The 12,414-nt window shown below is 42.7% G+C and overlaps 1 protein-coding gene across 1 annotated transcript in view; it reads right to left on the bottom strand.

Annotated features, from left to right (window-relative positions):
- The window catches only part of LOC311232509 (signal-induced proliferation-associated 1-like protein 2), a 166,881-nt gene that overhangs the window by 76,967 nt on the left and 77,500 nt on the right, over positions 1–12,414 (bottom strand). Inside the window, 4 exon segments of the mRNA XM_084319332.1 lie at positions 2,023–2,126; positions 4,277–4,451; positions 11,259–11,447; positions 12,160–12,287. Coding sequence (XP_084175458.1) covers positions 2,023–2,126; positions 4,277–4,451; positions 11,259–11,447; positions 12,160–12,287 — 596 coding nt within the window.

The following is a 12,414-nucleotide window of genomic DNA, read 5'->3' as shown; positions in this document are numbered from 1 at the left end:
CCTCTGAAATGAGAAGTGCCAGTTCTAATAAAGAGGAGCACAGTGTGACTAATGGTTGGAAATGACCAGCAGTGTGTTAGTTAGTTAGTTAGTGGACGGGAACAACTGATGTGATGACGACGCGGCAGCGCTGGTGATAATAAACACAACGTGTCTGTCCGTCTGCAGGATCTCACACAGGGGTCCGAGGAGGAGTGAACCAGGGGGGCGGAATTAGAATTCCACGTTCCAATCGTGGGGAAATCCAATGAATAAAAATAAACAGCTTATCTCTCCGGAGCCAGATTCCTCGACTGCTTACCGAGGTAGAACCTGGCGGGGGGGGGGGGGGGGGGGTCGGACGGAATAAATTAAACGCGTGTCTGATTGAAATATTGAGCGAGTTCAAATGATTTAAGTTTGCGATTCAGGTGACAAATTACGATGCCCTAGTTATGCTTCAGGCATGTCAATCTGAGCGGGACCCCCTGAGCAGTCGCAAGATGTTTTTTTTGAGGGGGGGCATACAAATGTATTATAATATTCATGATGTTTGATATTGACGCTTTTCTCTATGAATATTTTAAGTCTCTGGCGCTCCTATTTTTATGAATCAAATTAAAAATGATCTGAAAATGGAAAAGAAAGAGTTCTTTCTTCTGTGTCAAAGTTCATAAACTACAAAGTTCACTGTTAATATCCTCATTACTATCCATGACATCATCTCTATCACTGTTAATATCCTCATTACTATCATCTCTATCACTGTTAATATCCTCATTACTATCATCTCTATCACTGTTAATATCATCATTACTATCCATGACATCATCTCCATCACTGTTAATATCATCATTACTATCCATGACATCATCTCTATCACTGTCAATATGCTCATTACTATCATGACATCATCTCCATCACTGTTAATATCATCATTAATATCATGACATCATCTCGATCACTGTTAATATCATCATTACTATCATGACATCATCTCTATCACTGTCAATATCCTCATTACTATCATCTCTATCACTGTTAATATCATCATTACTATCCATGACATCATCTCCATCACTGTTAATATCATCATTACTATCCATGACATCATCTCTATCACTGTCAATATGCTCATTACTATCATGACATCATCTCCATCACTGTTAATATCATCATTAATATCATGACATCATCTCGATCACTGTTAATATCATCATTACTATCATGACATCATCTCTATCACTGTCAATATCCTCATTACTATCATGACATCATCTCTATCACTGTCAATATCCTCATTACTATCATGACATCATCTCTATCACTGTTAATATCATCATTACTATCATGACATCATCTCTATCACTGTCAATATCCTCATTACTATCATGACATTATCTCCATCACTGTCAATATGCTCATTACTATCATGACATTATCTCCATCACTGTCAATATGCTCATTACTATCATGACATCATCTATATCACTGTTAATATCCTCATTACTATCATGACATCATCTCTATCACTGTTAATATCCTCATTACTATCATGACATCATCTCTATCACTGTCAATATCATCATTACTATCATGACATCATCTCTATCACTGTTAATATCATCATTACTATCATGACATCATCTATATCACTGTTAATATCCTCATTACTATCATGACATCATCTCTATCACTGTTAATATCCTCATTACTATCATGACATCATCTCTATCACTGTCAATATCCTCATTACCATCATGACATCATCTCCATCACTGTCATAACCAAGTGGAATTACACAGTGTTTTCTGATGTACTGCTTAGTGATGTTGCTTTGAGAGGATGAGAGCTCGTTACTTTCTCATGTAAGAGGATTAAGAGCTATTACTATCTTGTGTAATAATAACCAACAGGGCACAGGACGCCGGAAACACTTCTAAAAAAAACATTACATTGCATAAGTGTAGTTGTAGTGTGGTTGTGAAAGGGTTAACCCTCCTTTGTCGTGTGGCAGTGAAAGGGTTAAGAAGGAGGGCTCACCTGCTGTCTGTTGTTGGGGGTGTGAGGCAGCAGCGTGGAGACGTGGAACATCAGCTCGTAGTCTCTGTAGGTGGTGTAGAGGGAGTGGGTCCCTGTGGAGTCGGCTAGAGACCAGGAGAGAGACCAGGGGAGACCAGGGGAGACCAGGGGAGACCAGGGGAGACCAGGAGAGACCAGGAGAGACCAGGGGAGACCAGGGGAGACCAGGGGAGACCAGGGGAGACCAGGAGAGACCAGGAGAGACCAGGGGAGACCAGGGGAGACCAGGGGAGACCAGGAGAGACCAGGAGAGACCAGGGGAGACCAGAGGAGACCAGAGGAGACCAGGGGAGACCAGGGGAGACCAGGGGAGACCAGGGGAGACCAGGAGAGACCAGGAGAGACCAGGGGAGACCAGGGGAGACCAGAGGAGACCAGGGGAGACCAGAGGAGACCAGGGGAGACCAGGGGAGACCAGGGGAGACCAGGGGAGAGCAGGGGAGAGCAGAGGAGAACAGGGGAGACCAGGAGAGACCAGGGGAGAGCAGGGGAGAGACCAGGGGAGAGCAGGGGAGACCAGGAGAGACCAGAGGAGACCAGGGGAGAACAGGGGAGACCTGACGTCAGTCTATAGTCATGTCAATCACACTGGATAACATATATATATAATATATAACATATATCCATGACTGAAACGCAAAACCTCCTATCTGCTAAATTTCAGATTTTCTCATTTCACTTTGGATGACGAGAAACCTCCTATCTGCACCTATTCAGTCTGTCTGCGAGATATTTTCCAAAAGGCAAAAGCAGTGCATTGTATTGGGTATCCTTTAAGAAATTCTGCAAGAAAACACTTTTTTTTTCCTTTTCTCAAAAAAGTTTAATTTTCCGATAGGAGGTTTTGCGTCTCAGCCATCGATATATACAGTATATAAAAAAAACACAATCTAGTCAGGTTAGCTACTGTATTACTCTGAATTAGCATGTTGATCTGGTGACTTGACAAGGGAGATCCTGGTTGAAGTCAAGTTAGAGAAGAGTTGAAGGAACATCGTGAAGGTGGAGAAATTTAAAAGCTCGACGGGGAAGTTGGGACCACCACCCAGATTAAAAATGTGTTATAATGTGTTATTTCCATCGCCTAGGAAAGTTCAATCAATGGATTTCTGGACACGCGCTACTCTCTCATGAAGCCAGAGAACTAAGACTTGAATCTCCATCAGGTATAAAGTCTGGAGCTGCTCCGTAGACAGTGAACGGGAGACTGATGCAGTGGATCCACAGAGTAGAGTTTTTATACCAAAGTGAGCTTTATTCTATAGCAGTTATGGAACAGAAAATTAACACACACACACACACACACACACAATCTCTCTCAATGCAGTGTGTTGACTTGCTCATATTGATTTAGGAATACTTAAGGCCTTTCAATGCATATAATGGAACCTTCCCAGCAGGTGTTATGCAACATGTAATGTGCACAGATGGGGTCCAAAGGGGGTTCGAGCCCCTGCTGTAGCCGACACAAAGTGCCGTCAGAAAATGTGTTTTTTTTTTTTTTACATATAGATTTTTGTTTAGAATCATCCCCACATATGGTACAGGATATCCAAACAAAAGGGCACCCCACTAACACCCGTTTTAGAGGTGGGAGTGGCCTTTTGTTGCCTGATCCCATGGTGAGTACGTTACACAGTGAGTACACAGTACTTTACACAGAGTACACAGTACAATAACGTATGACTGAGCACCACAATCCGTCGAGGCTTTTAAAAGGGGCCTAAAAACATTTCTTTTTAACAAGGCTTTTGCCTGAATTTTTCTTTTAATTTTATTTTTTACTTCTATTCATTTTTTCATTATTTTACTCTATTTTATTTGTATGTTCTTCCATTTCATTGGTTGTTTTATTCATTTTAATTGTTTTATTCATTTAACTTTTTGTCTTTATCTCCTGTAGCACTTTGAGATTTTTACAAATGTAAAGTGCGGTACAAATTGAATTTATTATTATTATTATTATTATTATTATTATTATTATTATTATTATTATTATTATTATTATTATTATTATTATTGTTGGGGCGCACCACGTACAGTCCCTGGTTTGACTCCCAGACCCGGCGACCTTTGCCGAATGTCTTCCCCCGTCTATCCTCCCATATTTCCTCTCTCTCTCTCCCGGACTGCCCGGGAAAAAAACAATAAAATATCTACCAAAAACATAACAATAAATAATAAAAAGAAAACGTATTGTTTCAAGGCTCCTTACCCTTGTTGTCCAGCTGAGCCCTGTACTTGGTGAAGCCCTTCAGTCGGACCTTCTGCCCCAGCAGGTCCAGGAAGTCCTGCAGCGCGGGGCTGGCGCTCTCGTTGTTGTACATCTCCTCCTCCGTGCTCTGGCCGGCGCGGCAGTACAGCACCCCCACCTTGTGCTGGAAGCTCAGCTATAGGAGACAAGCAGACACAGTGTGGAGGCTCAGTTACACAGGACAAGTAGGGGTGTAAAGTACTTGAGTAATTGTACTTCGTTACAATACTTAAGTAGTTTTTGGGGGATTTGTACTTTACTCAAGTATTATTATTATACTTTGATTTATTATTATACTCAATTATACTCAATATACTTATATTATATTATTATTATACTCAATTATATTATTATTATACTTGTACTTTTACTCAATTACATTTCAGAGGGAAAAAAACATACTTTTTACTCCTTACATTTAAAATGCAGACCTACAAAGTACAAAGTACAAATCTTGCAGGTCCAACTATTTTAATTAGCATATTTGTTTCTCTGGCCGAACTAACGTTAACGTTGTTAATCCTGCGGCCGCACTTTATTTAAAAACAGCCAATCAAATCCCCATCAATGGAAAATGAACCCGCCCATACCCGTGCTGATTGGACCTTGTGCAAGACTAGAAAGCGGGGGATCTTTGATTAAACACCTGCTATCAGAAGAATAGACAGTCAGAGTGACAAGCTACAGAAGACGGCCACAAACGATAGTACGAGTGATGAAGAGGACGAAACGGAACATTTCATTGCCCCGGGAATAAAATGACGTTTTTACTTTAACTTTTTAGTACTCGAGTACATTTAAAAGTAGAAACTTTTTTACTTTTACTCAAGTGTGTTGTTAGCCAGATACTCTGACTTTTACTTGAGTATGATTTTGAGACGGTACCCATACTTTCACTTAAGGCATAAAAGAAAATATTGTTTGATTCCTGTTGGTAGGTAGGGAATTTATTTTATTTTATTTTTTATTTTATTTTTTCCCACAGCGACTATGGATAGGGAATTTCTTTATTTAATTAAAATGTTCACAACAACATGGATGCATGTACTCTGCCAGCATGTTTAATATCCATAATACTAAAGGTTTGACTAAGATTTTTATGAAACTTTATTTTATATAAAAAAAAAAATTGTTTTTAACTCATAAAATAAATTGGGTCGCACCTAAATCGGCAGGGTCGGTCGGCAACCGGAACCAAACCATTATTTTTTTTAGGCCTAAGTATACATTCTGGGTACTTTTTACACCCCTGCCAGTACAGCACCCCCCCCCCCCACCCTGTGCTGGAAGCTCAGCTAGGAGACAGGCAGACAGTGTGTGTGAGGCTCAGTTACACAGGACAAGTAACAAAAACAACACAGACAATAGGTGTCATAAGGACAATGAATATAATAGAAGGGAGTAGAGTCTGCAGGTGATATTTCAAGACGTTTCCTCTTTAGATAGTCAGCTAGAACCTCCATTCAAAAAAGTTGCACTAAGAGTAAACCTTTTTGTAGTTTTAGCAACTTGCGCTGCTGTGACGCAACTTTTCAGCTAATGATGTTCAATAACCAGACTGGATTATCTTACTGGGTTTAACTAAGCAGTTGCACATTTGCTACTTGTGAGACGCAATAGTGTAATATTCTAAATACTAGGGGTGGGAATCACCAGAGGCCTCATGATACGATACTATCACGATATGATAGTATTGCGATACTAAATATATTGCGATATGCTGAGTATTGCGATATTAATATTGCGATATATTGCGATTTATTACCTTTTTTCAACTGCAAAGTAAAACTTTGTCAACATGTTTTATCTAATAAAATAAAGTTCAGTCTGTTCATCTCACTTCAATCATTTTTATTGCAGAACATGGTATTTTCTCGAGCAGACAGTAAACACTGTAATCTGTGTTGCATGTACCTGACAAACTGAACTGTTTGTATTACAGTCATATTCCAACTTAACTGAATGCACATGTGTGCGTGCGTGTGTGTGGACTACTGTACTATTACAGGTATTGAAATGAACAATGCAACTTCCTTATACAAAGATTTATAATTAAATATCGATACTTGGCGTCCCTGTATCGATACAGTATCGCCACGCAAAGTATCGCGATACTACTACGTATCAATTTTTTCCCCCACCCCTACTAAATAGTAAATGGTGCATTTATATAGCAGCTTTTATCCAAAGTGCTTTACATCGTATATGCCTCAACATTCACCCATTCACTCACACACTCACACACCGACGGTGGAGGCGACACCACGCAAGGTGTCGACGTGCTCACCGGGAGCAGTCAGGGGGGTCAAGTGTCTCGCTCAAGGACACATCGAACCTGTGAATCTTCTGATTACCAGACAAAGCGCCGTCAACACCCGTCTCATTTAATACGACAGAAAACCTCCATTGAATGGCTCACGTTATGGAGTATGTTAGGAGTGAGTTATGGTTTTGTGTCTCCGAGTTACCGACCATAATATAGGACCGAGCCTCCTCATCATAACCACCTCGCAGTAGTGAAGCCGACTGCCGCCAGGAGCCATACAAGCGTCAAATAAGCCCCAAAACGCTCCGCGGGCAGCAGGCTATGCAGCGTTTTTTTACTTGATAATGCATTTTATCTGCGGCTATCAATATCTATTACCTGACACGGGGGGCCGCGGCCGTGGTGCTAATTGTGCTATCAATCTGAACAGGGAGTCAACGGCACAAAAGCCAAGTAATTACATTTCCAGTAGCCCTCCCGACAACAAGCCAACTGCTGCCACTGAATAATTTATGAGTCTGGGAAAGACTAGGTAGGAGTATAATAAGAGGGCAGAGAGGAGGCGGGCATGGGATACGGCCCCTTCTTAACTCGCGCACCCGGAGAAGCGGAGCTGGTGGAACTGGTAACCCGACGCAGAATCCATCAGGTGGAGAGAGAGACAGAGGAGCCCCCGATCCGGAGCCATGATCAAAAAAGCAGGAATCGATTTGTGGGACAAAATTTCAATTTCACGCAGGCTGCTGGCGTCTGGTGCGTCTCCCGCGCTCTCTCTCTCTCTCTCTCTCTCTCGCCGGTCTCTCTCTCTCTAGGCCGCGAGGGGCAGCTACTGGCCATGGCATCGCCATGGCAACACTGCAAACAGTCGGCTATTGATGCGAGGGGCGGATAATTTGCGCTTGTCGGGGAGTAGGTGGTGTTGTGGGCACTCCAGAGGATAACTCCCGGGAGAGAGAGAGAAAGAGAACACGTACGTGTGAAGCATTAGCGCGGTCTAGGGATCAGGGGCGGAGCTAGGGGGTGGCTACCTGGGCTCAAGCCCCGGATGTATTCTGAAAAGCCCCGAATCTATTTAAATTTTTTTTTTTTTTTTTTTTTTACAATTCATCATTGTTACATGAAAATATGTTTGCACCAGATTTAGCAGAAGCTAATTTCCATCTGTGGTCTATCCAGCTGCTAACTGTATTTGAGTGAGTTAAGTCTTGGTGTTATGGTAGACTCAGACCTAAGCTTTAAATCACAATCAACAAGTTGACAAAAACTTAATTCTTCCACCTTAGAAACATAGCTAAAGTACGGCCATTTATAAATCAAAAGGACGCTGAAAACCAGATCCATGCCTTTATCTCAAGCCAACTCAACTACTGTAATGCACTCCTTACCGGCCTCCCGAAGAAATACGATGATAACTATTTTATTGCAATGCACTATTGCATTATTTTATTCTATTTTACTAACTATTTTATTGCACTGCACTATTTTACTTTGTATCAGTGAATCATAGACGCCTGGCCATAAGAGCATTCGGAGCATCTCTGCTCTCCCACTATTGAACTTGGGGGAGCAAAGGTATGATCTTGCTCCACCACTTTTTGATTATATGAAAAATATGATATATCCCCCCCCAATATATAAATCTAACCATAACTACGTTATGGTTAACTGAGTTTTATAGTGAAAAGAGCAGCTTTATTGGTCAAGATTGAAGGCTCTATATTGCAGGAAATTGCACGTACAGGTTCATTAAATTCAAAATAAATCTGTCCACCCCTTGCCTGCACAAAAAAAAAAAAAAAAAATTTTAAACAAATTATAAAAAAAAGAAAAAAAAAAAAAAAAAAAAAAAAAGGGGGGGGGGGCATCTGGGCTAAGCCCCGGATCTCCTACAATCCTAAATCCGCCCCTGCTAGGGATGCACTGGGTCCACGGAGTGTACTGCCTGCTAACTTTTGAAAATTATAGTGTTCCCTCTATCAAGTTCATGGGTGCTTTTTTTTTTTTGCTGCTTTTTTTATATAGTGCTTTTATCCAACGCGCTTTACAAGTTGTTCCTCACATTTTACCCATTCACTCACACATTCACACACCGACGGCAGAGGCAACCATGCAAGGTGCCAACCTGCTCATCGGTAGGGTTGGGCATCGTTTGGATTTGAACGATTCCGGTTCCGATTCCGATTCTCCATATCGATTCCTGTTCTGAACAATTCTCGATTCCGATTCTTTGATGTGCAGGTCACAGCTTATTTCGCAGGAGAATTTTTTTTTTTAAATGTTTACATTTTTTTCATACTATTCACATTTTCAGTTGACTTGATCCAGTTTAATTTGGTTGCTGTACTGTAACTAGGGTATTAATTAACAAAGTTATAATATTTTTTTTTTTTTTAAGAATCGAAATGCAGGTATGTTACTTCCGGTTCCAGAACCGGAAGTTAGGAACCGGTTCCTAATTAGAACCGGTTTTCGGTGCCCAACCCTACTCATCGGGAGCAATTTATTAGGGGTTAAGTGTCTTGCTCTCTCAAGGACACATCTGGACACGCTGTCCCGGGAGGAGCGGGAATCGAACCGGGAACCTCCGGATTGCCAGACGACTGCTCTACCTCCCGAGCCACTGTCGCCCCCCATGTTCATAATATCCTGTAATAGACGAGTTGAGCTTGAATTGTGACAGGACTGCAGGAATGTTCACTGTTAATGCTGCTATTATAACTGATACGCATAATCAGCATGTATTTATAACAATACTTGCACTCTTAAACCATTATAATCCATGCTTTTCATTTATGATTTTATAAAAAAAATAAAAAAATCTACCCAAAGCATTTAAATCTCCCCAGCTGTAAAAGCTGTAAATGTACCCATTACTGATGCTCTCAGTTATGTGTGCATGGATGCATGTATTATATATCTATTATTATCATAATTATTATTAGACACAAGGGATACGTCTCCCTGGCTTTCTGACAGAAATTGTGCCTCCACGCCCCCCCCCCCCCCCCCCCCCCGCCCCCCCTCCAATAATCACAGTGTAGCCACAGCAACACCACTGATCTGGGGCCAGCGTTGGCTACGACAGGCTGGTGTTATGGACGAGCACTTTAAAATAATAATATATGGGCCGAGTTAAATTGAGTTTAATTGACGTGTGTGTGTGACGTGTGTGTGTGTGTGTGTGTGTGTGTGTGTGTGTGTGTGTGCGTGCGTGCGGGGGGGGGGGATGCTGGCCGCCTCCGCATTCCTAGAGGTCAACATCTCCCTCATTAGTTTTGCTCCCGCTGCATACAAGCCATCCGTCACGGTCTTTAATGAAAGGGACTTGAATTCAATTCCATCTCATCAGCGCCGTCATCATCACACCCCGGTGAGATCTCTCCAAAGACGCTAACCGTCCATTCATCTCGCCACGACTCCGATTACGTCAAACCCTGTTAGCTAGCAATACCTGGTTATACTCCTCTAGAGAGGAGACACAGGGGGGGATTCATTAAATTAAGAAAGCTGGCATCATTCTTCTTATTCCTCCTTATTATTGAATATTGTTATGGGAGGGGAAACGGCGAGTGTTGAGACGGGAGAAGACAAGGAGAAATCAAATCCACAGTACAGGACGACACGAGATTACAGCGCCCTGCGGTCATGGAATAGGATATCAAATGAGAGGCGAGGAATGACAGAACTATAATATAAAAAAAAAAAAATCAGAGCTACTTTAAGATGAGCATTTTTCACATCTGACGGCTCAATGTCTTCAAGTTCAATTATACAACGAAATAATTAAGACATTTGAAAAGTAATAATCCTCTAGCGGCTCGTCAAGATTGCTTCACCTCTGAATACATCCATCAGAATAAATAAGTGTAATCTTGTTCCGAGAGAGACGGCGAGAGACGGCGAGAGACAGCTAATGTGAGACGGCTAATGTGATACAGCCACGGTACTGATCTCATGTGACAATTTAGAGAGGAAAGGCACCTCTACACAAACACTCCATTGACCATTATTCATACGGCGGCCATTTTGCTCTTATGTCATGCACTGGTCGATGACGAGTCCTAAAACGTTGAATATCGGCGGATACAGAGTGCTGATCCGATCCATTACTTCTGCAGAACAGTTATAGACTTGGACCATGACCGTTCGGGGGTCATAGGGCAAAGATTATCGAGACGTGATCCATTTCATCTAAAATACCCCCGTGTAGGGGGCGCCAGGGTGGCGCAACACGGCCGTCCCGGGTTCGACTCCCGGACCCGGCGACCTTTGCCGAATGTCTTCCCCTGTCTATCTCCCATACTTCCTCTCTCTCTCTCTCTCTACCGGACTGCCTGGTAACAAAACCAATAAAATATCTACCAAAAAACATAATTTAAAAAATTATTATAAAAATACTCCTGTGCTTTGATATCCGACACGGTAAACATGGCTCTTGGTATTGGATTTTAGCACTGGGGGGAAATGCTCCGATACGCACACCTTGTTTTAGCCTGGAATCTAACCTCTAACCTCTTCTATTACTGCACGATCAATATGAATCTCTATACCTCTTCTATTACCGCACGATCAATATGAATCTCTATACCTCTTCTATTACCGCACGATCAATATGAATCTCTATACCTCTTCTATTACCGTCGCTACATGTCGCAGGATTGGGCCTCTCTTACTCACCCCTTGCTGGTCCAGCTTGAGGAGCTGCTCGGGCACCTTGGGCGAGCTGTTGGCCAGGCGGAGACACTGGATGTTGAGCTCCGGCACCACGTACTCCAGCACCTCCTTCAGCGGCAGACCCCGGGCCGTGCCGTGCTTGGCGGTGGACGGGACGGCGTCCTCCAAGATGGCGCCTCGAAGAGTGGTGAGCTTGTAGGGGGAAAAAGGGGAGATGTCTGAGGTTTACGAGGTGCGACCAGTAGGGCTGCACGATTTTGGGAAATAATCGAATTGCGATTTTTCTCACAGATATTGCGATTGCGATTAAATTTGCGATTATAATTTAAAAAAAAATAAGCAGCCCCACAGAGGTTTATTGTAAAATGCGGCTTGCATCTGGCCTCTACGCGGTGGGTCTTTTCGGGACACCGAGCCTGAAAATGTTTCTTTTTACCTGGGAATCGATACCGATATCCAACGGTACCTTTTTTTTCTGTACTTTACTCTCCCTCTCTGAAGTCTAAACTTCACAACACACAATCTAAAACCCCTTACCTCCCTCTCCCAAACCGATCTTGTATCTCAATGGGACTTCCTGGTTAAATAATGTAAAACAAATATATATATATATATATATATATATTTTTAATTGCAGGCCTGGCGATTTGATAATTGCATCATTCCAAATCGCGATTTCGATTAAAAATCGATTAATCGCGCAGCCCTAGCGACCAGAACCCATGTGGAACGAGCGCGGGGTCCCGTACGTACGTGCCTGTGTTTTTCCGATTCCAAGCTTTGATCTTTCACTGACAATTACTACTGAAGCTGGTAATCAGGAGGACGGCCCTCGACGAACCTATGAACCCAGCAGCCACCGTGTGTGTGGCTGATTAATGAGCAGGATGCGTGTTCTTCTCACCTCGCTGGTCCTGAAGACGACCCGGTAGTTATACTGCGTCCCGTCTTTTCCTTCCTCCAGCTTCTCCCTGCGGATGCTCACCGACACAGGGCCCAGATTCTCATCCGTGCCAAAGTAGTTCTGGTGTTCTGAGGGAGGGAGGGAGGGAGGGAGGGAGGGAGGGAGGGAGGGAGGGAGGGAGGGAGGGAGGGAGGGAGGGAGGGAGGGAGGGAGGGAGGGAGGGAGGGAGGGAGGGTTTATTAGCTGGATGGGTTT

Source organism: Notolepis coatsorum, assembly GCF_963971535.1.
Source record: "Notolepis coatsorum genome assembly, chromosome: 7".
Classification (NCBI taxonomy): Eukaryota; Metazoa; Chordata; class Actinopteri; order Aulopiformes; family Paralepididae; genus Notolepis; species Notolepis coatsorum.
Note: the sequence above shows the minus strand (reverse complement) of the source record. Positions and strands in the feature narration are given on the sequence as shown.